General features: G+C 41.9%; 1 protein-coding gene across 6 annotated transcripts in view; it reads right to left on the bottom strand.

Annotated features, from left to right (window-relative positions):
- Nucleotides 1–783: 783 nt before the first annotated feature.
- The window catches only part of SLC12A7 (solute carrier family 12 member 7), an 870696-nt gene continuing 845379 nt past the window's right edge, over nt 784–26100 (bottom strand). For all 6 annotated transcript variants that reach the window (XM_056520184.1, XM_056520185.1, XM_056520188.1 and 3 more), the window contains exons 23-24: nt 9559–9692; nt 784–2647 (exon numbers count right to left, since the gene is read on the bottom strand). In XM_056520184.1, the coding sequence (XP_056376159.1) occupies nt 2556–2647; nt 9559–9692 (226 nt within the window). In that variant the 3' untranslated portion in view covers nt 784–2555. The remainder of the gene's footprint in view (nt 2648–9558; nt 9693–26100) is intronic.

Here is a 26100-nt window from a genome sequence, read left to right as displayed (position 1 = left end):
GGATTTTCAAATCACCCGACAAAACCTAGTTAGGCGTTTTTTGCCCTGAAATCGTGGCGTTTTTATTCTTTTCTGGACTTTAGCGATCCAAAAAAGTGATGGAGATACCTTTTTTATCAAAATGTTGTAGGGTACCATTAAAAAATTATAATAAAAAAAGATACAGTAGTGATGGAAAACATTGTATCTAACGAAATTTATCTTTTTTATTACGAAATGTTTATTCATTTTTAAACAGGGATCAATTTATGTGGGCGGCTAAAGCACTAAAAATGTAGCCGACAATAATAAAAATGTAGTGTGTGTGTGTTTGTGTTTTTCACTTTATTTTTTTTTACATTTTTAAGTACTACTACTCCCAGCATGGAACACACTGTTCCATGATGGGAGTAGCAGTACCTGTACTAATTGACAGATTCTTGTTGCGATCCTCCTGTATAATGTATAGATGCTGCGGCCGCTCTTCTATGGTCCCCTGCACTGCCGTATATATACACATATTCATATTTCCCACAGAGAGCTGTGATTGGCCAGATGGTTCCAGCCTATCACAGCTCTCTGTGAGAAATCGAAAATGTGTATATATACGGCGTGAAGGGGACCATAGAAGAGCGGCTGCATCTATACATTATACAGGAGGATCACAGTGGGTGTCAGGAGTGATACCCGCTGTGATCTTTCCTACTACTACTCCCAACATGGAGCATACTCTGCTTCATGCTGGGAGCTGTAGTACCTGCATTAATAGACAGATCGCAGCATGTGTCAGAAATTACACTCGCTCTCTGTCTATTAATGCAGGTACTACAGCTCCCAGCATGGAGATGAGTGTGCTCCATGTTGGGAGTAGGAGTACCTGCAGTTAAGGACACATCACAGCGGGTGTCACTACTGACACCCGCTGCGATAGTCCTGTCTAAAGCAGAGATGGAGCGACTGTATACAGCGCTCGTATCCCTGCTCTGTACTATACTCCGGGCCGGCCACTCACTCATTCATATTTCCCTCAGAGCTGTGATTGGCTTCAACCATCCGGCCAATCACAGCTCTGGGCGGAAAATATGAACGGCCAGTGATGTGAATAGAACATCACTCAGAGTACAGAGCAGAGGTGCGAGCGCTGTATAGACCCGCTTGCTTCTCTGCTATATAATGGACGATCGCATCGGGTGTCAGACTTACACCCGGGGCGTTATGTCTATAGTACAGGTACTACTACTCCCAGCATGGAACAGTGTGTTCCATGCTGGGAGTAGTAGTAAAACATAAAAAATGTAAAATAAAAAAATAAGTTAAACACACACACACTTTATAAAAAAATGTATTCAAATTTTGTGATAAAAAATAAACATTTAGTTAAATAAATTTTTACATCTCTACTGCATCCTTTTTTTTTTGGTACCCAAATGCCAATGGGGGCCAAAAAAGGCAAATTCCACACAAAGGTAAAAACGCAAGAAAAAATGCCAGAAAAAACGCCAAAACGCAGGGAAAAACTGTGGCAGTTTTTCTGGCGTTTTAATGCCACAAAAATCGCGGGGCAAAAATCTCAGTGGAGTCCTAGCCTAATAGTGCAATTGTATATTTTCACAAAAATTGCAATTTGTGATATCAATAGCAAATTACTTTGTAGGAGTAATTTGCAGTATTGCAGTATTTACACTGAAATTTCAACCAGCAGTGCACACTTTGTGCTGTAAACAAATTATTGTTTCAGAAAAAAGTTTTAAAAAAAATGATTTCTTTTTTTTTTTTTTTTTTTACAGTTGTAGTAGATTACTGCATCACAGATCACTAACAGCTGAAAACAATAACAGTGAATAAAAATGTTTGTGGTAATACAATTTACTTTTGGATACCTTTTTGCATGCCCATTTTACTGCATTGTTGTGAATTCTGAAATGATGAGAACTAAAAAACAAAAAAAAACTAAAAGATCACGTTAAAGTGGTACTCCAGTGGTAAATTACTTCTATTTAAATATCTTAATCCTTCCAGTACTTATCAGTACACATACACCTCTGCTGACACCTCTATTCATTTCAGGAACTATCCAGAGTACAAGCAAATCCCCATAGCAAACCTATCCTGCTCTGGACAGTTCCTGACATGGACAGAGATGTCAGCAGGGAGCACTATGGTCAGACAGAAAGGAAAATTTTAAAAGAAAAGAACTTCCTCTGGAGCATACAGCAGTTGATACTGGAAGTACTGAAGGATTAAGATTTTTAAATAGCAGTAATTTACAAATCTGTTTACTTTTTGGCACCAGTTGATAAAAAAAAAAAAAAATTCCTCCGGAGTACCCCTTTAATGTAATATACTAAATAAATATATCACCACGGTTATAACTGGAAGGGAAGGACCATGGCAAATAGATATATACTGCTTACTGTGATGTATTAACATTGGTTGGAGTGTATGTCAGACCAGTGGTTGTCTTGTGCCTCACTTCAAGTATATTAAATAACAGTGTTTGTGCCTTTATTTTAACTCTGTCTGGAACTTTTCCTTCTTTTTGCAGTATTCTTTTTGTTATTTTCCTCATGGGACAATTATGAATAAATGGTAATAACTTCTCTTCCGCCACCACGTACAAGCATTACTCTATTTAAGCCTTCAATTAAGACTTCTAAAAATTCCATATCTTGTTGACAGTGGTTAAAGCAATAAGGTTTGTTATGAGGTTAAATGATTTTGAGAAAACACATACAGAATACATTTCTGGAGATACTGAAACCCCGTCTAGGATCATAGAAAAAGAGAGGCTGGATGATTACAAACTGCATGAAGTTTTTTCCCAATATGGTTAGAAAAATATTAATGTTTTCCAATATAACAATGCAATTTGTTTTCTTTACTCTTCAGGGATGTGGAAATTGTATCGCCCGAAGCCCGGGACATGCAGTTCCGGGCGCCGGGCAGGTGAATTCTTCAGTTCAGGCATTTAGCCCTGCTTTGGGCAAGAAGGGCTAAATGCCTAAATAATTCACATATAACGAGGCAATCAGTTTTGCCCTGTAACTAAACTCCTATAGACTGTAGCTGTGCACTGCAGCCTATAGCGAGCCGCGCAGCGTCCCGGCGTAGGCGCGTGCGATGACGTCATTCATCGCATGCCCCTCCGTCTGGACCAAGGATGTGGTCCAGTAACAACAGTGACCGCCGAGCCCCTGAGCCTGCCGGAGCACACATGGGGGTGGATAGATAGCAGTGGATCAGAGAGGAGGGGAGGTGGTTTAGCAAATAATGTGGTACAGGAGAGGGGAGGGAGTTGGGCTGAAATATAATGACACAAGGGGCATCAGAGGGGAGAGGGGGGGAATATAATGAAGCAGGGGGCATCAGAGGGGGGATATAATGATACAGGGGGCATCAGGGAAGGGAGGGATATAATGGCACAGGGAGTATCAGAGGCGAGGGGGGAGATAATGACACAGGGGGCATTAGAGGAGAGGGGAGGGGGAATATAATGGCGCAGGGGGCATCAGAGGAGAGGGGGGGAATATAATGGCGCAGGGGGCATCAGAGGAGAGGGGGGGAATATAATGGCGCAGGGGGCATCAGAGGAGAGGGGGGGAATATAATGGCGCAGGGGGCATCAGAGGAGAGGGGGGGAATATAATGGCGCAGGGGGCATCAGAGTGGAGGGGGGAATATAATGACATGGGGCATCGGGGAGGGGGTGAATATAATAGCGCAGGGGGCATCAGAGGGGGGAATATAATGACACAGGGGGCATCAGGGGAGGGGGGGAATATAATGGTGTAGGGGACATCAGGGGAGGGGGGGGAATATAATGGCGCGGGGGCATCAGGGGAGGGGGGAATATAATGACGCAAGGGCATCAGAAGGGGGGAACATAATGGCGCAGGGGGCATCAGAGGGGGGGATATAATGATGCAGGGGGCATCAGAGGGGGGATATAATGATGCAGGGAGCATCAGGGGGGGAATATAATGATGTAGGGGGCATCAGAGGGGGGGGATATATAATGATGCAGGGAGCATCAGAGGGGGGGGAAATATAATGACGCAGGCAGGATCAGAGGGGGGGGGGGGGGTAACATAATGGCACAGGGGGCCCTACTTGATCCCTACCTGATAAAAGGGACATACCTACCTGAAGGGGGACTACCTACTTAAAGGAATACTGCAGTGCAAAATAATCGCGGGGGTCTGACCGCTTTGACAACCCCCCCCCCCCCCCATCTCTTGTATGAGGCCCCAGCAGATGGCATGAAGGGAATGTTCCATTCCTGCATGACACGGCTGCTGAAATGCCCCCTCCATGTATCTATGGGATACATGAGGGGGCGTGTCTGTCGCTGTGTCATCCGGACAAGCCCCCATCTCTGCTGGGGCCCCTTACAAAAGACGGTGGGGAGGGGTTTCCCAGCGGTCAGGATAAGTTATTTTGCACTGCAGTATTCCATTAATGGGGCGGACTTATCAGGGACCCTATCCACCTAATGGGGTGACATACTGGTCTGCCTATCAAGTTTTTATTGATAAAATACCTTATTTATATATGATTTGGGTTAAAATGATTTTGTACCAGGACAGTTGGATTTTTATGAGGGACAAGTAAATTCTGCTCTGTTTTAGTCCCTTGGACAAGTAGTTTTTTTTATTTTTATTTCCACACCCCTGTGCTTAACCCTTAAAGGATGCAGGGAGTAAATGTATGTCCTTGATGTCCGGGACTTAATGCACCACTTCATAAATGTACGTCCTGGAGCATTAATTAACTTTGAAGCAAGTGTAGGAGCTGCGCTCACTTCAGAGCCAAACACTCATTGCTAATGACAGGCAGCAGCAATCCCTGGCTTAGCCAGGCTATATCAGTGGAATGCCAATTTCACTATGTAATGCTATGACATAGGCATAACATTTCACAGTAAATGCAATCTAATGATTGCATATCAAAGTCCCCAATGGGGACTTAAAAAGTGTAAAGTAAAAGATTTAAAAAAAAAAGTCTATAAAATTATATAAAACCCCCTCCCCTAATAAAAAATAAAATCACCCTTTTTTCCCCATTTTACAAAATTTTTTTTTTTTTTTTATCCATTTGGTATCTCCAAGAGCATAACTGTCCAAATGATTAAATATAATGTTTATGCTCTGGCACGGTACACGGTGTAAATGTAAAAAAAAAAAAAAAAAATGCAGATTTTTTTTAATCACAATATATCAGGAAAAAAAATTATAAAAAGTGATCACAGATGGTACCGATAAAAAATACAGATAAAGGCCCAGAAAATCATCCCCTTACACAGAAAAATAAAAAAAGTTATAGAGGTCATAAAAGGACAATTTTATGCTTACCAATTTTGTAAAAATAAGTAGTACAATAAAGAAAAACAAAACATTTTTTCTAAAATTTTTCCTGCCTCAGCAGCACATATATTAATAAAAAAAAAAAAAAACAGTGGAACATCCCTTTAACCCCTTCATGACCCAGGGTTTTTCCATTTTTGCACTTTTGTTTTTTCCTCCTTACCTTTAAAAAACCATTACTTTTTCAATTTTGCACCTTAAAATCCATATGATGGCTTATTTTTTGCGCCACCAATTCTAATTTGTAATGACATCAGTCATTTTACCCAAAAATCTACAGAGAAACAGAAAAAAAATTCATTGTGCGACAAAATTGAAGAAAAAACTAAATTTTGTAAATTTTGGGGGCTTCCGTTTCTACGCAGTACATTTTTCGGTAAAAATGACACTTTCTCTTTATTCTGTAGGTACATACGGTTAAAATGATACCCTACTTATATAGGTTTGTTTTTATTGTACTTCTGGAAAAAATCATAACTACATACAGGAAAATTTATACGTTTAAAATTGTCATTTTCTGACCCCTATAACTTTTTTTTTTCTGCGTATGGGGCGGTATGAGGGCTCATTTTTTGCATCGTGATCTGAAGTTTTTAGCGGTACCATTTTTGTAATGATTGGACTTTTTGATCGCTTTTTATTCCTTTTTTCATTATATAAAAAGTGACCAAAAATAAGCTTTTTTGGACTTTGGAATTTTTTTGCGCGTACGCCATTGACCGTGCGGTTTAATTAATGATATATTTTTATAATTTGGACATTTCCGCACAAGAAGATACCACATATGTTTATTTTTATTTACACAGTTTGTTTTTTTAAATATGAAAAGGGGGGTGACTCAAACTTTTATTAGCGAAGGGGTTAAATGATCTTTATTCACTTTTTTTTCCCAATGTTATAGGTCCCATATGGACCTATAACACTGCACACAATGATATTTTACATTGATCACTGGTTTCTCATAGGAAACCAGTGATCAATGATTCTGCCGCTTGACTGCTCATGCCTGGATCTCAGGCACTGAGCAGTCATTCGGCGATCGGACAGCATGGAGGCAGGTAGGGATCCTCCGGCTGTCATGTAAGCTGTTCGGGATGCTGCGATTTTGTCACGGCGATCCCGAGCAGCTCTCTGAGCTAACCGGCATTAGTTTACTTTCACTTTAGACGCGGCATTCAACTTTGAACGCCGCGTCTAAAGGGTTAATAGCACGCGGCACCGCGATCACTGCCGCGCACTATTAGCCACAGGTCCCGGCCGTTGCTAGGTGCCGGAGCCAACCCGCTATGACGAGGGGCCATGCCGTGGCCCCACGTTATAGAATGGGAGCCGACCCATGACATACATGTATGCCATGGGTCGGGAAGGGGTTAATCACAAAATACTGCACTCTAGCAGTCTGGAACTAATGAATGGAGGGTCAGAATAGTGTCAGTTTACAACCTGCTGCAAAGGGAAAAGATTAACTACTAGGACATCTCATTAGAACCTGGCAACTTCTTGGCCACCTTTTTGGTGAAATGGCAAGTGTTGTCATCTTCATAGCAGAGAATGTGATGTTTGACATCTGGACAGAGGTTTTATCAACTTCCTGGTGGCACTTTTACTTGTGGTGTAGCAGCTCATAGAAAATATTCAGAGAAGCAGAGCACACATTTGACCACTGCCTCATTCTGACTGGAGACTCAGGACCCTATTATTGAGATTGCAGGGGGTTGTAGCAGTCAGACCTCTCTGCAATCATACACTTATCACTATTCTGTGGATAGGGGATAAATTGCAATGATTGGACAACCCCTTCAATGGGGTACTGCGGTGGAAAACAACTGGTGCCAGAAAGTTAAACAGATTTGCAAATTAGTGTATAAAAATAACCACCACACCTCAAGGACACACCATAAAAAATGGTGCATAATGTTAATGAAAAAGACCATGCTTCAATTTCATAGTATATTTATTAAAACACATATAAACATAAATAATGAAAAAAAGCACATAAATATGCACTAGTAATACAAATTCTACCACTGGGCCCTAAATGTAAGTAATACACTGCTGCCAAAATGCGTAAAAGCGCTGTTACTGGATGTAATTATATGACAGATCTGTTAATTTGGCATTTGATAGTCCGGCACTTCTAATAATTAGATCTTCTAATTAGATCTTAGTATAATTTGTATTGTACAGTCCCTAGCTAAAGATATCCACCCATACAGTTCTCACCAATCCTTTAGCCGCTGGTCTAGTGCTGCGATGGCCCACTTGGATGGCCTGCGGCTGTGAGTTCATCCAAGTGGGTCTGTCGCAGCATGAGACCAGCGGCTAAAGGATTGGTGAGAACTGTATGGGTGGATATCTCTAGCTAGAGACTGTACAATACTAATTATACTAACGTCTAATTAGAAAAGTCAGTTGCTGCCGTGGCGCCGTGTCTGCGGGGAGGTGCATCCCATGGACTGGTTTGAGTGGCATTGGGGCCGCTCTGCCAGTGGGTCGTTCCCCCTGTGGGCACTGGTGTCGCGGCGATGGTGGTCGCCGCCCAGTGCTACGCCATTTTATGCTAGGGACATTAGGGACCCACTCTAAATAGGTGGCCTTGACGTGGCGAGTGGGCTTTGTACTTTTTGATCAAAACGTATATACTAACAACCTGTTAGTTTTTGAAATTATGCTGAGAAGCAATTAGATCATTGTGCAAGATTGTAGATGTGCACCATGTCTGTCTTCTACCTGAATTCACATTGTGTTTTCTATCCCCTCTTTTTTTTTTTTTTTTTTTTTTACATGTTGTCTGCACTCTTCCCCACCCCCTCAGCCCAGCCCTATATAAGTAGTAGTTAGCTGCACAAGGGCCTTTTCTTTCCTGGCAGCCTCCCAGCTTGACTGGGAGAGCATGGTAAGTGTGCTGTAACATCCTGTTCACACTGGTATGGTGCTGTGCGGCGTCCGTTGCTGCCGTGGCGCCGTATCTGCGGGGAGGTGCGACCCATGGACTGGTTTGAGTGGCATTGGGGCCGCTCTGCCAGTGGGTCGTTCCCCCTGTGGGCACTGGTGTCGCGGTGGTGGTGGTCGCCGCCCAGTGCTACGCCATTTTATGCTAGGGACGTTAGGGACCCACTCTAAATAGGTGGCCTTGACGTGGCTAGTGGGCTTTGTACTTTTTGATCCAATCGTATACTAACAACCTGTTAGTTTTTGAAATTATGCTGAGAAGCAATTAGATCATTGTGCAAGATTGTAGATGTGCACCATGTCTGTTTTCTACCTGAATTCAGAAAAGTCAGACTACTAACTAACTTTCTTAAAAAACATTTTATTAGAAGTGCCGGACTATCAAATGCCGAACAGATCTGTCATATAATTACATCCAGTAACAGCGCTTTTACATCTGGCAGCAGTGTATTACTTACATTTATTCTACCACTAGGCCCAGTGGTAGATTTTGTATTACTAGTGCATATTTATATGTTTTTATTATTTATGTTTAAATGTGTTTTAATAAATATACTATGAAATTGAAGCACAGTCTTTTTCCATTAACATTATGTACCATTTTTAATGGTGGTGTCCTTGAGGTGTGGTTATTATTTTTATACACTATTGTTCTAAATTACCGTTGGGTATCGTTATATAGCAACATATACCTCGGACATTTCTGCTGTGAGCTGCACACGTTTTTTCTTTCTTTATTCCAGATTTGCAAATTACTACAATTTAAAAATCTCAATCCTTCCATTACTTATCAGCTGCTGTATACTACAAAGGAAGTTATTTTCTTTTTTAATTTCTTTTCTGTCTGACCACAGTGCTCTCTGCTGACACCTCTGTCAATTTGAGGAACTGTCCAGAGCAGGAGTAAGTCCCCATAGCAAACACCTCCTGCTTTGGACAGTTCCTGACATGTCAGGAACTGTCCAAAGCAGGAGGTGTTTGCTATGGGGACTTACTCCTGCTCTGGACAGTTCCTCAAATTGACAGAGGTGTCAGCAGAGAGCACTGTGGTCAGACAGAAAATAAATTAAAAAAGAAAAGAACTTCATCTGTAGTATATAGCAGCTTATAAAAACTGGAAGAATTAAGATATTTAAACTGAAGTTGCAAATCTGTTTAACTTTCTGGAACCAATTGATTAAAAAAAAAAAAAAAAAAAAATTCACCGGAGTACCCCTTTAAGCTTATGTTTCAAACCCGAAAACTCCATTTAACAAAAGGATACAGTTTTCATCACCTTTTTTATTCTTGGGTGGTCCAGGCATATTCAGTAACACAAGCTGTGCATGCTGAGATCTGTTCAACACAACTTCATTCAATTTCACTGCAGTGTGCATTCTTCTAACATTTGACTGATTTCTGAAATTAAAAGGATTAGGAAAATCAAAATGTGCAGGATTACATCATTAAATTGTCTGCATATAAATACACTGTGGTTTAATCAATATTGAGTAATCAAATAAAAAAAGGGGGAGGGCAGGATAGGAAGCAGGGAGACTGTTTAGTTACCCCTTTTGAAATAAAATTTATGGCTGTAGGGTCCCCTTTATTTTGTAGGGTGTTATACTATACTCCAGACTGCAACATATAACACCCTGTTAAATACAGCATACACTATACTGCAGGCCGCAACAAATATGCTGTTTATTATAGGGTGTTATATGTTGCTGTCTGGGGACAGTATTATATTGTGTTATAGGGTACAGTGTTATCGGTGGTATATATTGCAGTCTGGGCACAGTATAGGGTGTTTACAATTTATCCCTCAGACTGCAACATATATTATAGGACTGTGGTCTCCAAACTATGGACCTCCATATGTTGCGTGGAGTCCCAGCATGCCTTTGGCTGTCTGGGCAAGATGGAAGTTGGAGTTTTGCAAAAGTTTGAAGACCACTGTTATAGGGTGTTATAAAGTCCTGGCTCAAGAAGTTTAGGGCAGAGGAGATCCTCATCCCTTTTGCCACACATCGGAGCCTCAGCAGGGCAGGAGAGGCAGCCAGTCAGTAAGTTGGTGGGAGCAGTGGAGTCGGGCACCACATGGGGAGCTCCAGGTGTGGCCACTATCAAGATGAAAAGCAGAATGGCATGGAGCTTCGGAGTCTAGCATCCGACTCAGGCAGCCAACAGGCCACACCCCCAACAAATCTATAATGGAAATCGTTGAGTCTAATGAGTTCACCTGGCTGAACTTCAGCTCCCTCATTAGATGAAGTGCAATGACAAAACTCCACATCCTTTCTCTGCAAAGCCAGAAAATTCATGGGCAGTGTATGTAGCATTAGGAAATAATTTCAGCTATGGAATTTCAACAAGTATGGCTAAATATATCAGGTAAAACAGGTAACCACAATATGTATCATATAAAATAGATCTAAATTATCCTCTAATCTATCTTATATATAAAAAGAGAAGACCTGTCTCTCTGACTTATCAACGCCCAGCCTAAACCCTTGGACCTAGAAGCCTGAATTTTTGCACAGGCGTTGTTTTTAAGACGTAAACAAGGAATAAGAAAGTATTTTTCGAAATTCCACAATTAAGGGGGTGAAAAAGTTTTTTTTTTTTTTTTTTTAAAGTCCCATACAAGTCTATGGGAAATGTATGTTACTGTATAACTTCCAAACGGCTGGAGATATTTCGATAATACTTGGCCACATGTTACTTATATGTCCACTTAAAATATAGGATAGTAAATTTAACACTTAACTACCCATATTTGTGAGGGTCAGGGTTTTTGTTTAAAGTCCCATGCAAATCAATGGGAAATCTATGTTCCCACACAACTTCCGTACGGCAGGAGATATTTCAATACCTTGTACACATATTACAGGTCGGGATATGAGGACGGGATGGGAGGTCGGGATATGAGGTCAGGATAGGAGGTCGAGATAACAGGTCGAAATAGGAGGTCGAGATAGGATGATCGGGATAGGAGGTAAGGATGGGAGGTCGAGATAGGAGGATGGGATATGAGGTCAAGATAGGAGGACAGGATAGGAGGTCGGGATAGAAGGTCAGGATAGGAGGACGGGATAGAAGGACAGGATAGGAGGTCAGGATGGGAGGTCGGGATGGGAGGACGGGATGGGAGGACGAGATAGGAGGACAAGATAGGAGGACGAGATAGGAGGACGGGATAGGAGGACGGGATAGGAGGACAGGATAGGAGGACGAGATAGGAGGTCGAGATAGGAGGTCGAGATAGGAGGACGGGATAGGAGGACGGGATAGGAGGACGGGATAGGAGGACGGGATAGGAGGACGGGATAGGAGGACGGGATAGGAGGACGGGATAGGAGGACGGGATAGGAGGACGGGATAGGAGGACTGTTAGCAGTGGGGGAAGGAGGTTTCCCTGCGCGCAGATTCGGTAAAAGTCCTCAAAGGATATGGATCTTCAATTCCATGAAACAGCAGAAATATGAGGTCAGGATAGGAGGACGAGATAACAGGTCGAAATAGGAGGTCGAGATAGGATGATCGGGATAGGAGGTAAGGATGGGAGGTCGAGATAGGAGGATGGGATATGAGGTCAAGATAGGAGGACAGGATAGGAGGTCTGGATAGAAGGTCGAGATAGAAGGATGGGATAGGAGGACAGGATAGGAGGTCGGGATGGGAGGTCGGGATAGGAGGATGAGATAGGAGGATGGGATATGCGGACGGTATAGGAGGTCGGGATAGGAGGCCGGGATAGGAGGACAGGATAGGAGGACGGGATAGGAGGTTGAGATAGGAGGACGAGATAGTAGGACGGGATAGGAGGTCGAGATAGGAGGACGGGATAGGAGGGCGGGATAGGAGGGCGGGATAGGAGGGCGGGATAGGAGGACTGTTGGCAGTATATAAGCAGCACGAGAAGGCGGGTTCCCCTGCACGCAGATTCGGTAAAAGTCCTCAAAGGATGTCGATCTTCAATTCCATGAAACAGCAGATGTAATGTTTCGGGTTGTTTGGATGCCCATAAACTTTACCCAGAGCGGCCTCATGACTATAGGATCTTAAAAAGTAAATCTATGTTATCCCAAATTTAACGAGAGCGAAGCCGTGGGCAAAATCCAGTGTGTATATATATATATATATATATATATATATATATATATATATATATAAAACACAGTGGCCCTGATTTATCAAACTGTGTGAGAGAAAAAGTGGAGAGATTTTTCCACAACAACCAATCACAGCTCAGCTAACAAGCTCTGGTAAAGTGAAAGCTGAGCTATGATGGGAATATCACTCTATTTTTTTTCTCACACAGTTTGATAAACCTGGGCCTGTGTGTATGTTCCAGCATCACTTCCAAACGGCTGAAGATATTTCGATAAAACTTGGTACACATGTTACTTATATGTCAATTACAAACATAGGATAGATAAATTAACCCTTACCCACCATTTGCGAGGGTCAGGGTTTTTTGTTGAACCCCTCAACGACATCTGATGTAAATTTACGTCATGATGCAGTGGAACTTCCCGCACCATGACATACATTTATGATCGCACTGATGTCTGCCATTAACCCCTCAGATGCCGTGATCAATACAGATCACAACATCTGTAGCAGTGCGGTCGGTAAAATGGATGATCGGATTGCCCATGGCACTGCCGCTGGGATCCGATCATCCATAATGGTGGAGGGAGGTCCCCTCACCTGGCGTGGTCCCCTCACCTGCCCCCCGTCCGTCTCCTGGGGTCTTCTGCTCTGATTTGAGATCAAGCAGACCAGAGCAGAAGATCGCATATGCCTATACATAGCACTGAACAGTATTAGCAATCAACAGATTGCTATAAATAGTCCCCTGTGGCGACATAAAAAGTGTAAAAAAAGAAGTAAAAAAATGTAAAAAAAAAAAGAATTTGAAAAATCCCCTCCCCCAATAAAAATGTAAACAGTCCCCTTTTTCCCCCAAAAAAGGGTAAAACCTTTTTAATAAAATATTTGGTATTGCCGCGTGCGTAAAGGTCCGAACTATCAAAATATAGGGGGAGATTTATCAATTAGCTTGAAACCCTAATTGTCTGGTATTTCCAACAGCAACCAATCACAGCTCAACTTTTGAATCTTAGCAAGCTCTTGTAAAGTGAAAGTTTAGCTGTGATTAGTTGCTGTGGGAAAAACCAGACAATTAGGGTTTCAGGCTGATTGATAAATCAGGGCAGTAATGTTAATTATCCCATATGGCGAAAGGCATAAACGTGAAAAAAAATATAAAAGTCCAAAATTGCTGCTTTTTTTTTGTCACATTTTATTCAAAAAAACTAATAAAAAATTATCAAAAAATCTAAAATAAACACAAGTGATACCTATAAAACTACAGACCACGACGCGCAAAAAAAGAGCCCTGATACCACCCCAGATACGGAAAAATTAGAAATTTATAGGCAGACAATATAGAGCAATTTCAAACATACTAATTTTGTTAAAATAATTTTGAGATTTTTTTTTTTTTTTAAGTGGTACAATTTTAGAAGCATATAACATGGGTATCATTTCAACTCTTTAAGGACCGGGGTTTTTTCCGTTTTTGCATTTTCGTTTTTTTCTCCTTGCCTTTACAAAATCATAACTCTTTCAATTTTGCACCTAAAAATCCATATGATTGCTTATTTTTTGCGCAACCAATTCTACTTTGTAATGACGTCAGTCATTTTGCCCAAAAATCTACGGTGAAACGGAAAAAAAAATCATTGTGCGACAAAATTGAAAAAAAAACAAAACGCTGTTTTGTAACTTTTGGGGGCTTCCGTTTCTACGTAGTACATTTTTCGGTAAAAATGACACCTTATCTTTATTCTGTAGGTCCATACGATTAAAATGATGCCCTACTTATATAGGTTTGATTTTGTCGTACTTCTGGAAAAAATCATAACTACATGCAGGATAATTAATACATTTAAAATTGTCATCTTCTGACCCCTATAACTTTTTTATTTTTCCGTGTATGGGGCGGTATGAGGGCTCATTTTTTGCGCCGTGATCTGAAGTTTTTAACGGGACCATTTTTGCATTGATAGGACTTATTGATCGGAATAGGAAAATTGAATTTTTAAATTTTAAACGATATAAAAAGTGACCAAAAATGCACTATTTTGGACTTTGGAATTTTTTTGCGCACACGCCATTGACCGAGCAGTTAAATTAATGATATATTTTTATAACTCGGACATTTCCGCACGCGTGATACCATATATGTTTATTTTTATTTACACTGTGTGTTTTTTTTTATGGGAAAAGGGGGGTGATTCAAACTTTTAATAGGGGAGGGGTTAAATGATATTCATTCACTTTTTTTTTGCAGTGTTATAGCTCCCATGGGGACCTATAACACTGCACACACTGATCTTCATCATTGATCACTGGTTTCTCATAGGAAACCAGTGATCGACGATTCTGCCGCATGACTGCTCATGCCTGGATCTCAGGCACTGAGCAGTCATTCGGCGATCGGACAGCGAGGAGGCAGGTAGAGGCCCTCCCGCTGTCCTGTAAGCTGTTTGGGATGCCGCGATTTCGCCGCGGCTATCCCGAACAGCCCACTGAGTTAACCGGCAGCTTTCACTTTCGGTTTTAGCCACGCGGCTCAGCTCTGAGCGCGCGGCTAAAGGGTTAATAGCGCACGGCGCCGCAATCGGCGCTGCGCGCTATTAGCGGCGGGTCCCGGCTTCACTATGACGCCAGGCCCGCCATGATATGATGCGGGGTTACCGTGTAACCCCGCGTTATATCAGGGGAGCAGGACCAAGGATGTACCAGTACGTCCTTGGTCCTTAAGGGGTTAATCATATTGACCCACAGAATAAAGAAAACATGGCTAAATTGCGGTTTTCTTTTCAATTTCCCCACATAAATAATATTTTTTTGGGTAGCGCAGTGGTAAAAAGAGCGATGTCATTACAAAGTTGAATTGGTCACGCAAAAAACAAGCCCTTATATGGGTCTGTAGATGAAAATATCAAAGAGTTATGATTTTTGAGGGAGAGGAGGAAAAAACGAAAATTCTAAAATAAAATTGGCCTGGTCCTTAAGGTCAAAATGGGCTTGGTCCTTAAGGGGTTAATGTCCCATGCAAGTCTGAGAAATGTAAGTTCCAGCATAACTTCCAAATGGCTGGAGATATTTTGATGAAACTTAGTACACATGTTACTTTTATGTGAAATAAAAATATATGATAGTTAAATTAATCACAACCTACCCCTTACGTAAAGGATGGGATTTTGGCTTAAGTCCGATGCAATTATATAGGACTTCCAGTACCTTACTCCAAGCAAGCTCTGCACCATATCTCCTGGTGAGTGCATCAGTCCTGCCACAACCCATCTCACAAAGCCACACCCATCATTTAAACCACACCCATTTTATTTTCTACCCTTATATATTGGTCCGGCTTGCAAGTCATTTACACATCCACAAAACCATGCCTCCTTCTATTTTTGGCCTACAATCTCTTCATCACAACTCAGCCCCACCTGAGGACAGGATATGAGGACGGGATATGAGGATGACATATGAGTTCAGGATATGAGGATGACCTATGAGTTTGGGATATGAGGGATGGGATATGAGGGATGGGATAAAAATGTCAAAAAATGTGCAAAAATTTCAAAAAATTCCCAGAGTGCTTTTTCAAGAAAGATTTTGTTTTTTATCTCATTAAAAGTTTAATTATTTCAATAAAAGAACAAGAACAATCAATCAACAAGCATGGCTTATATATCAAATATGCAAAAGGATCCAGTTAAAGAATATTGCTTTGTGGCATGTGCAGAGTGGAGTAGCGACAAAGAAGCACACCAACCAAAAGTCAATAAAAGAGGGGCCTGACAATGAAAAGCTCCTGTAAGCATAATCTCAATCAGTAAAAACTGATGTAGCAACAGTATAGCAAAACACATCCTGACTAGAAGGGATTGATCGAAAAAGGAATGTTAGTTGTCCTAAAAAAACTAAACGGACAGACAGCACCACTGGACAAGACAAAGAGAGGACGTAAAAGGGGGACATGTAAGAAAAAAAATGGGAGGGGGTTATTAGTGGAATTCATGGGATGGAAGAAGGCGATCAAGGGGCTACTGGGGTTCCATAGTCAGACCAGGTGTGTTATCCCAGAGAATAAGGTAAAGACATCTAGTCAAGCCACATTTTGCCACTGCAATCAATTTCCGCAGGGGTCAAGGTGATCAGTTTGTCCATACGCTGCAAGTGTGCTATTTCAGCAAATCACTCTCCAATAGTAGGAGATTCAGGAGAATGCCACATAGGTGGAATGAATATCTTGGCAGGCTGCAGCAAATGACACAGCAGGGACTTCTTTCAGGTGGAGTGAGATATGTCAAACATGAATAGCAAAGTTTCCTCAGGCAATCTCTTCCCGGATGATACGAAGTACAGTAGACCAAAAGGTCGTTAGTGAGGATCACGACCACCAGATATGAGACATAGTCCCCATGAAGAGGCGACAGCGCCAACAGGAATTGGAAACCATTGTGTACTATCTATGAAGCTGGGCAGGAACTAAGCATCAGCGAGCAAGAATTTTATGGTTGGTTTCCTTACGGGAAAGATAGAAGCATTTTTTCCATTGGATGGGCGAAAATTGCTTATTTACTTCTTCCTACCAGGCCACACAGAATGGAGATAAAGTACAAAAGCAGAAAGACAACAATATCCAATAGAGAAAACCTTATATTGTGTGGAGAGGAGGGAGGGGTGAGACATAGGGCTTTAAAGTGGGTTAGACCATGATGTAGCTTATTACAAGATTTAACAGAATTGAAAAAAATGTTGCAGCCGAGTATATTTATTTGGTCTGCAGGTACAAGAGGCACTATCCATTCGTATGGAGGAATGTGGCAACAGGCTATCACAGGAGAGGACGTGGGTGAAGCGGAGGGTGATTATACTTGGCATCCCAAGAAAGCTACAGGAGGACCAAGAATGCAGGGTGGTCAGTAATAGCAAAGAGATGACTTGTGGGATCGACCATAAATTAAGATTGTGCCTTTTTTAAGAAAACAAATATTACCATGCCCCTTTCCACTAGTGTGTTTCTCTTTTAAAATTGACACTGTCCAATCCTGTATTAACAGCGTCAGAGTAAGTAAGAACAAGCCCCATTGACAAACTTACTGTTAAAGGGGTGCTCCACTGGAAAACATTTTCTTTTAAATCAACTGGTGCCAGAAAGTTAAACAGATTTGTAAGTTACTTCTATTAAAAAAATTCCCAATCCTTCCAGTAATTTTTAGATGATGTATACTACAGAGGAAGTTCTTTTCTTTTTGAATTTCCTTTCTGTCTGACAACATACTCTCTGCTGACACCTCTGTCCATTTTAGGAATTGCCCAGAGCAAGAGAGGTTTGCTATGGGGATTTTCTCCTACTCTGGACAATTCCTAAAATGAACAGGTGTCAGCATAAAGGAAATTCAAAAAGAAAATAACTTCCTCTGTAGTATATAGCAGCTGATAAGTACTGAAAGGATTGGGAGGTTTAATAGAAGTAATTTACAAATCTGTTTATTTTTCTGGCACCAGTTGATTTAAAAGAAAATGTTTTCCAGTGGAGTACCCCTTTGACCCCTTAACGACGCAGGACGTATATTTACGTCCTGCGCCGTCTCCCGCGATATGAAGCGGGATCGCGCCGCGATCCCGCATCATATCGCGTGGGTCCAGGCGCTAATCAACGGCCGGGACCCGCGGCTAATACCACACATCACCGATCGCGGCGATGTGCGGTATTAACCCTTTAGAAGCGGCGGTCAAAGCTGACCGCCGCTTCTAAAGTGAAACTGAAAGTATCCCGGCTGCTCAGTCGGGCTGTTCGGGACCGCCGCGGTGAAATCGCGGCGTCCCGAACAGCTGATCGGACACCGGGAGGGCTCTTACCTGCCTCCTCGGTGTCCGATCGACGAATGACTGCTCCGTGCCTGAGATCCAGGCAGGAGCAGTCAAGCGCCGATAATGCTGATCACAGGCGTGTTAATACACGCCTGTGATCAGGATGAGAGATCAGTGTGTGCAGTGTTATAGGTCCCTATGGGACCTATAACACTGCAAAAAAAAAGTAAAAAAAAAGTGTTAATAAAGGTCATTTAACCCCTTCCCTAATAAAAGTTTGAATCACCCCCCTTTTCCCATAAAAAAAATAAAACAGTGTAAAAAAAAAATAAATAAACATATGTGGTATCGCCGCGTGCGTAAATGTCCGAAATATAAAAATATATCATTAATTAAGCCGTACGGTCAATGGTGTACGCGCAAAAAAATTCCAAAGTCCAAAAAAGCGTATTTTGGTAACTTTTTATAACATTAAAAAATGAATAAAAAGTGATCAAAAAGTCAGATCAAAACAAAAATCATACCAATAAAAACTTCAGATCACGGCGCAAAAAATTAGTCCTCATACCGCCCCGTACGTGGAAAAATAAAAAAGTTATAGGGGTCAGAAGATGACATTTTTAAACGTATAAATTTTCCTGCATGTAGTTATGATTTTTTCCAGAAGTGCGACAAAATCAAACCTATATAAGTAGGGTATCATTTTAACCGTATGGACCTACAGAATAATGATAAGGTGTAATTTTTACCGAAATATGCACTGCGTAGAAACGGAAGCCCCCAAAAGTTACAAAATGGCGTTTTTTTTTCCGATTTTGTCGCACAATGATTTTTTTTTCCGTTTCGCCGTGCATTTTTGGGTAAAATGACTAATGTCACTGGAAAGTAGAATTGGTGATGCAAAAAATAAGCCATAATATGGATTTTTAGGTGGAAAATTGAAAGGGTTATGATTTTTAAAAGGTAAGGAGGAAAAAACGAAAGTGCAAAAACGGAAAAACCCTGAGTCCTTAAGGGGTTAAAACCCAATTTTTAAATTAATTTACACATTCTGAGGCAAGAAACATTTGCACATCTCAATATGCTAAAATGAGGAATTGTAATGGCTTAGGTAGGTGGATCCACTGACCTGTGAGGAAGATGGCTTGGGCCATACCAGGGAGCAGAATCTAAGATGCTGCTGGTTTTCACCAGAGCCCGCTGCAAAGCGGGATGGACTTGCTGAGGCAGGCGGCACCCAGGTTGCTACCCCTGATGTCTCCATAGGCAGCCGAGCAATAACGAGGCACAGGAAGGATGAGGCACAAACGTAGTCAGAACTGGCAGAAGGTCAGGACAGGTGGCAATGAAACAAGTTCAGGTCACTTAGCAGGAGGTCAGAAGGCAGGCAGGACAGGAGCAAGGTCAGTAAACATAGCAAGGGATCAGATACATGGCAAGGCAAGACACAATATAAACGCTTTCTCTTGCCAACTAGGGCACAAAGATGCGGCAGGGAACAGGAGGAAGTGCCTGAAATAAATAACATAGGTTTGGTACATGCACTAATTATTGGTGCACTGGCCCTTTAAATTTAGAAAAGCCAGCGCACCCTGGCTGAGATGGTCAGGAGAAGAGGAACAGAGCGGGGCTCGCAAGCGTGAGGATAAGGGCCAGCGGGACCAAGAAGACGGGACGGAAGGTAAGTGGCAGTCCGGGGCTCGCATGCGGGCGCGTCCCCGCAATGCGAGCCGCGGCACTGCCAACAGCGGAGGGCAGAGCCCTAACAGGAATAAAGCTCTTGTTTAAAAGGTTTTCCATTATAATCTTTAATGAAGGAAAAACAAAAACATCTTGTTTGACATATTTAAGTAGGATGAAATCTAAGTAGGGCAGGATTAAACATTCAACCACAGGCAGTGAAAATAATATGCAGATTAGAATATTTCACAGTAATTTACAGGTTCTCCCATTCTCTGAATGCATAAAAAATTTATAGTTCTAAATTACTGAGGAGAGGCGCCACGTGGTGAAGCAGTCACATGGAAAGCTCCCGACGTGCGACCGAGGAATCCCCTAAGCAGTGCTGTTACAAGCCAGCACTAAGGAGGAGTGTTTTCTTCAAGAAAGACATTGAGAGCAGGCATTATCTATCTAAACTATCTATGTCTCTCGTTCTATCTGCTATGGGAACATTGGCTGGAAGCCAGGAAAGAGGGAGCTAAGGATGGGAGTAATTAGCTGTGGTGGAGTTCCAGGATATAAGCCCTCCATGAGGCGTGTAAGCTTTTAACCCCTGCAATGTTTTGTTTGTTCCAGTTTGCAACCCTGTAATAATACTGCAAACTTCTACGAGTCACAGGTTGGCGGGCATTGGGGGAAAATATTCTATTATATGCTACTAACTTTGCTAATCCTCTATATGATGTGTTCCATGTCTGTTAAGGAATCCCTAGAGAAGGGAAAGGCACTCTTGTACTAACCATATAAGTGATACTCAATATGAGATAGGACAAAAGCCTTGGCTGCTGGTGGTCTTGAGATGGTGCTGTGCCATAAAGGACCCGCGCATATTTTTTAAATTTTTATTCTAGTTGTTTAGAAGCTGGGAGTAGGGAGATTGGATTGCCGCATCAAGAAGTAGTCCCTTATGCTATATGCAAGAAAGTAGATTAAAACTTCATATACTTAAAACCAAAGGATATCCATGGAAGTTAAAAAGACACACATAATGCACCGACGCATTTCGAGCCATAGATGGCTCTTAGTCGTGGCAGTGTGTTTGCAGGCAAATGCCCCTTATATAGTGTACATTTCCAATGAACCTAGCGGAAGCCAGCGAATAGCTGGGAACGGAGATGGAATGACGTGTAACTTGCTATGCTTCGCCGAGAACAAAGCCACAAGACAAGAAATGAAATACAAAAAGGAAGAATGGAAAACAAGGAAGGAAAATGTCAGTATAAAGAAATTATGCTATAAAAACCAGTGTAGAAAGAAGCATGTCGGGAAAACAATATTAATAGGATTGTGAGGAAAGGGTTGAGGAAAGTAACAAACAAAAATAAAGTGTACAGAGAATGCAGATATATAGCCATTATGCATCTCAAACCTCTTTCCATATCAACAGTATGTTTGTTATAATGTGAATATCTCCACATACAGCAACTACCTCACTGTATGCACAAAAGAAAAAACACATGCTACAGAGACTTGAAACACTAAGGTCCGAGCAATAGATTAGAACCAAATAGATAACTGTCTCAAAATATTAAAATAATGAATAAGTACGGTAGATGAAAATAAGTATGAAAATCAAAAATTTACAAAAAAGAGGAGAATATATATCACTAAGTGAATTGTGCACATATGTTTTTTGGGGGTTCACAAAGTGCACAATAAATTGTTGTCAGTGCAATATAGTTAATCAGGATATATATTAGTATGTATATGAACAATACACTCCAGATAAAAGCAATATGCTACAGAGAAAACGAATATCCAAAAATATGTCACACTTAGTAACCAGATATGAAAATGAATTGAAATGAACATAACCTCAAAAAACAAAATTCACAGCTATGTTACATAAATAGAAAACCCAAAGATATGAGATATACCAAAATATTGGAATATTGTGGACATAGCCACCAAAATCAATGCTCACAAAATGTGGCATGTGAAAAAAGGAGAAAAATGCCAAAATGTCAAACATGCACACAGGATGCAGAAAAATAGCAATGATATTAAAAAAATAAATAAAATAAATTACAATAATAATAATATATTATTGACACATGTATCTGTGTCTAGCAAAATAGCATGTGCATCAATATATGCACATGAGATCATGTTTGGCATTCATTCCCTGAGGGTAACGGGAATCTAGGGTCAGGATCCAAAATGCTTCTCTAGACCTTAGCTTTTTTGTGCGATCCCCTCCTCTACGACAGGGGAATACACGTTCAATCCCGATGACCTCAAAGCCAGTCGGATCTCCCTGATGGTGGTCTCTGAGGTGTCTGGTGAGACCAGACACAGATCGATTGCTTGTAAATGTATTGGTGGTGCATAAAAAATGCTCTGCAATGCGTGTTTTGAGTTTTCGGGCTGTACTGACAACATATTGTATCTGACATTTTGTACAAGTGACCAAAATAAACCACATGAGTGGAATCACAATTGATCAGTGTTTGACAAATATTTTTGTTTAACCCCTTAAGGACGCAGGACGTAAATGTACGTCCTGGTGAGGTGGTACCTAACGCACCAGGACGTACATTTACGTCCTGTGCATAACCGCGGGCATCGGAGCGATGCCCGTGTCATGCGTGGCTGATCCCGGCTGCTGATCGCAGCCAGGGACCCGCCGGCAATGGCAGACGCCCTCGATCTCGCGGGCGTCCGCCATTAACCCCTCAGGTGCCGGGATCAATACAGATCCCGGCATCTGCGGCAGTGCGCGATTTGAATGAATGATCGGATCGCCCGCAGCGCTGCTGCGGGGATCCGATCATTCATAACGCCACACGGAGGTCCCCTCTCCTTCCTCCGTCCGGCTCCCGGCGTCTCCTGCTCTGGTCTGTGATCGAGCAGACCAGAGCAGAAGATCACCGAAAACACTGATCTGTTCTATGTCCTATACATAGAACAGATCAGTATTAGCAATCATGGTATTGCTATGAATAGTCCCCTATGGGGACTATTCAAGTGTAAAAAAAAAAGTTAAAAAATTTAAAAGTAAAAAAAAGAAGTGAAAAATCCCCTCCCCCAATAAAAAAGTAAAACGTCCGTTTTTTCCTATTTTACCCCCAAAAAGCGTAAAATTTTTTTTATAGACATATTTGGTATCGCCGCGTGCGTAAATGTCCGAACTATTAAGATAAAATGTTAATGATCCCGTACGGTGAACGGCGTGAACGAAAAAAAAAAAGTCCAAAATTCCTACTTTTTTAATACATTTTATTAAAAAAAAAATTCTGAAAAATGTATTAAAAGTTTTTTAGATGCAAATGTGGTATCAAAAAAAATTTCAGATCATGGCGCAAAAAATGAGCCCCCATACCGCCGCTTATACGGAAAAATAAAAAAGTTAGAGGTCATCAAAATAAAGGGATTACAAACTTACTAATTTGGTTAAAAAGTGTGTGATTTTTTTAAGCGCAACAATAATAGAAAAGTATGTAATAATGGGTATAATTTTAATTGTATTGACCCTCAGAATAAAGAACACGTCATTTTTACCATAAATTGTACTGCGTGAAAACGAAACTAGCAAAATTAGCAAAATTGCGTTTTTCGTTTTAATTTCCCCACAAAAATAGTGTTTTTTGGTTGCGCCATACATTTTATGATATAATGAATGATGTCATTACAAAGGACAACTGGTCGCGCAAAAAACAAGCCCTCATACTAGTCTGTGGATGAAAATATAAAAGAGTTATGATTTTTAGAAGGCGAGGAGGAAAAAATGAAAACGTAAAAATTAAACTGTCTGAGTCCTTAAGGACAAAATGGGCTGAGTCCTTAAGGGGTTAATTGTTGTAGACATGAAAGTGGGAGTGTTAGTTATGAAAGTACAGCAGGTACATCTAGTGGCATTGCAATGATAGCATCCTTTTGTTGTTAGCCAATTTGTAGCAGATGTACTTGAAGTGAAGTCTGACCTTTTTTGACTACAAACCTAGTGCCATTTTGCAGTAAATTAGCAATATCACCATCCTGGTATAGAATGGGCAGGTGTTTTCGTAGAACATTGCAGATGTTTTTGAAGTCACTACTGTAGGGCGTGGAAAAAGTAGGTATATAAGTTGAATTTGCGTTAGAAGGAGAAGAGGATTCACATAGGTATGTTTCCCTGTCCTTAGAATCTGCAATGCGTTGTGCTCTGTTCAAAATAAAGTTATTGTATCCTCGTTTCTTGAGGCGCTTCTGAATATTTTCACAAGTTTTGTGGTATGCAGATGGACTAGAAGAAGCTCTTTTGGCCCGTATAAACTCACCAATGGGTAAATTGCGAATGGTATGTGCAGGATGATTGCTTTTTGCATGCAATATATTATTACCTGCACTAGGTTTGCGGAACAATTGCGTATGAACAATATGATTGTCAGGATCACCAGTGAGAGTCCCATCCAAAAAATTGGTGGTATTATTGTCCATGTGGTATGTAAATTTTAAATTGTGGAAGTTGAGATTGAGGTAGTTGATAAAAAGGACAGCCTCATCCTTGGTCCCCCTCCACACCAGGAGGAGGTCATCTATATATCGGCCATACCACCCCACTAGGGGGTGGAAGATGTTATCGGCCGAATATAGATGAACCCCCTCCCAGTGGGACATGTATAAGTTTGCAAAGGGGGGTGAGAAATTAGCACCCATGGGGCATCAAGCTGTTTGGAAATAAAATTGACCATCAAATGAAGAGGAAGAGGTTATCACTAATATTAAAAAAGAGATTTTTTAATGCTTACCGTAAAATCTCTTTCTTGAAGGATCCATTGGGGGGCACAGACCATGGGTGTATGCTGTTGTCACTAGGAGGTTTGTCACTATGGCAACTAAAAAAGTCGTCTCCTTCCAGCAGGATATACCCGCCTCCAGGCCCTGAGCTAATATCAGTTTTAGTTCCAGAGCAATAGGAGAGGACCGACAGGTCAAGGAAAAAACACGAACTGTCCGAGAACCAGAAGAAAAAGTATAACTGAACACACCCTCTGACAGAGAACCAAAGAGGAACCCAAAAAGGGGCGGGAGCTGTGTCCCCCAATGGATCCTTCGAGAAAGAGATTTTACGGTAAGCATTAAAAAAATCTCCTTTTCTCTATCGGTTCCATTGGGGGACACAGACCATGGGACGTACCAAAGCCATCCCTTGGGTGGGCAGATAACAGGCCAAGCAGATGGCTGCTCCACTGCCGCCTGAAGCACTTTACGGCCCAGACTAGCATCAGCCGATGCGAAGGTATGAACCTGGTAGAACCTCGAGAAAGTGTGCAAAGACGACCAGGTAGCCGCTTTGCAAATCTGCGAGGCCGAGGCTTTGTTCTGGAGAGCCCAGGATGCACCAACAGAAGGGGTAGAATGAGCCAAAACCCTGAAGGGAGGGATCTTCCCCCTACAGCGATAGGCCTCCGAAATGGTAGACCGGATGCACCGAGAAATGGTGGCCTTGGAAGCAGGTTGTCCCTTACGACGACCTTCCGTAGGGACGAAAAAGGAATCGCACTGACGAAAGGAAGAGGGGATAGAGAGGTAGGACCTAACAGCCTGAACCACATCCAGTTTGTGGAGCAAACGCTCCTTAGGATGAGAAGGAGCGGGACAAAAGGACGGAAGGACAATGTCCTCATTGAGATGAAAGGCCGAAACGACCTTAGGCAAAAAGGAAGGATCTGGCCGGAAGACAACCTTGTCCTGGTGAATCACCAGAAACTGAGAATGGCAGGAGAGAGCTGCCAATTCAGACACTCTCCGAATGGTGGTGATAGCAACAAGAAATGCCACTTTCCAAGAAAGGAGGCGCAGGGACACCTCCCTAAGGGGTTCAAAGGGGGCACCTTGGAGGACACCCAAAACCAGGTTTAAGTCCCAAGGGGGAGAAGGTGACTGATCAGGAGGGGAAGTGTGCGCCACTCCTTCAAGGAAGGTCCTGACATGAGAATTAGAAGCCAGAGGACGCTGAAAAAGAATAGAAAGGGCCGAGACCTGACCCTTAAGGGAACAGAGAGACAACCCCTGTTCCAATCCCGACTGCAAGAAGGAGAGAAGACGGGGAACGGAAAAAGTAACAGGAGACAAGACCTGAGATTCACACCAACGAAAATAAGACCGCCAGGTATGGTGGTAAATTTTCGCCGAGGAGGGCTTACGAGCCCTGAGTATGGTGCGAATGACTTGGGAAGAGAAACCGCAGGCTCTCAAAACCGCGGTCTCAACCACT

The sequence above is a fragment of the Hyla sarda genome, chromosome 5 (genome assembly GCF_029499605.1).
Source record: "Hyla sarda isolate aHylSar1 chromosome 5, aHylSar1.hap1, whole genome shotgun sequence".
NCBI lineage: Eukaryota > Metazoa > Chordata > Amphibia > Anura > Hylidae > Hyla > Hyla sarda.
This window is presented reverse-complemented; position numbering and strand designations above follow the sequence as displayed.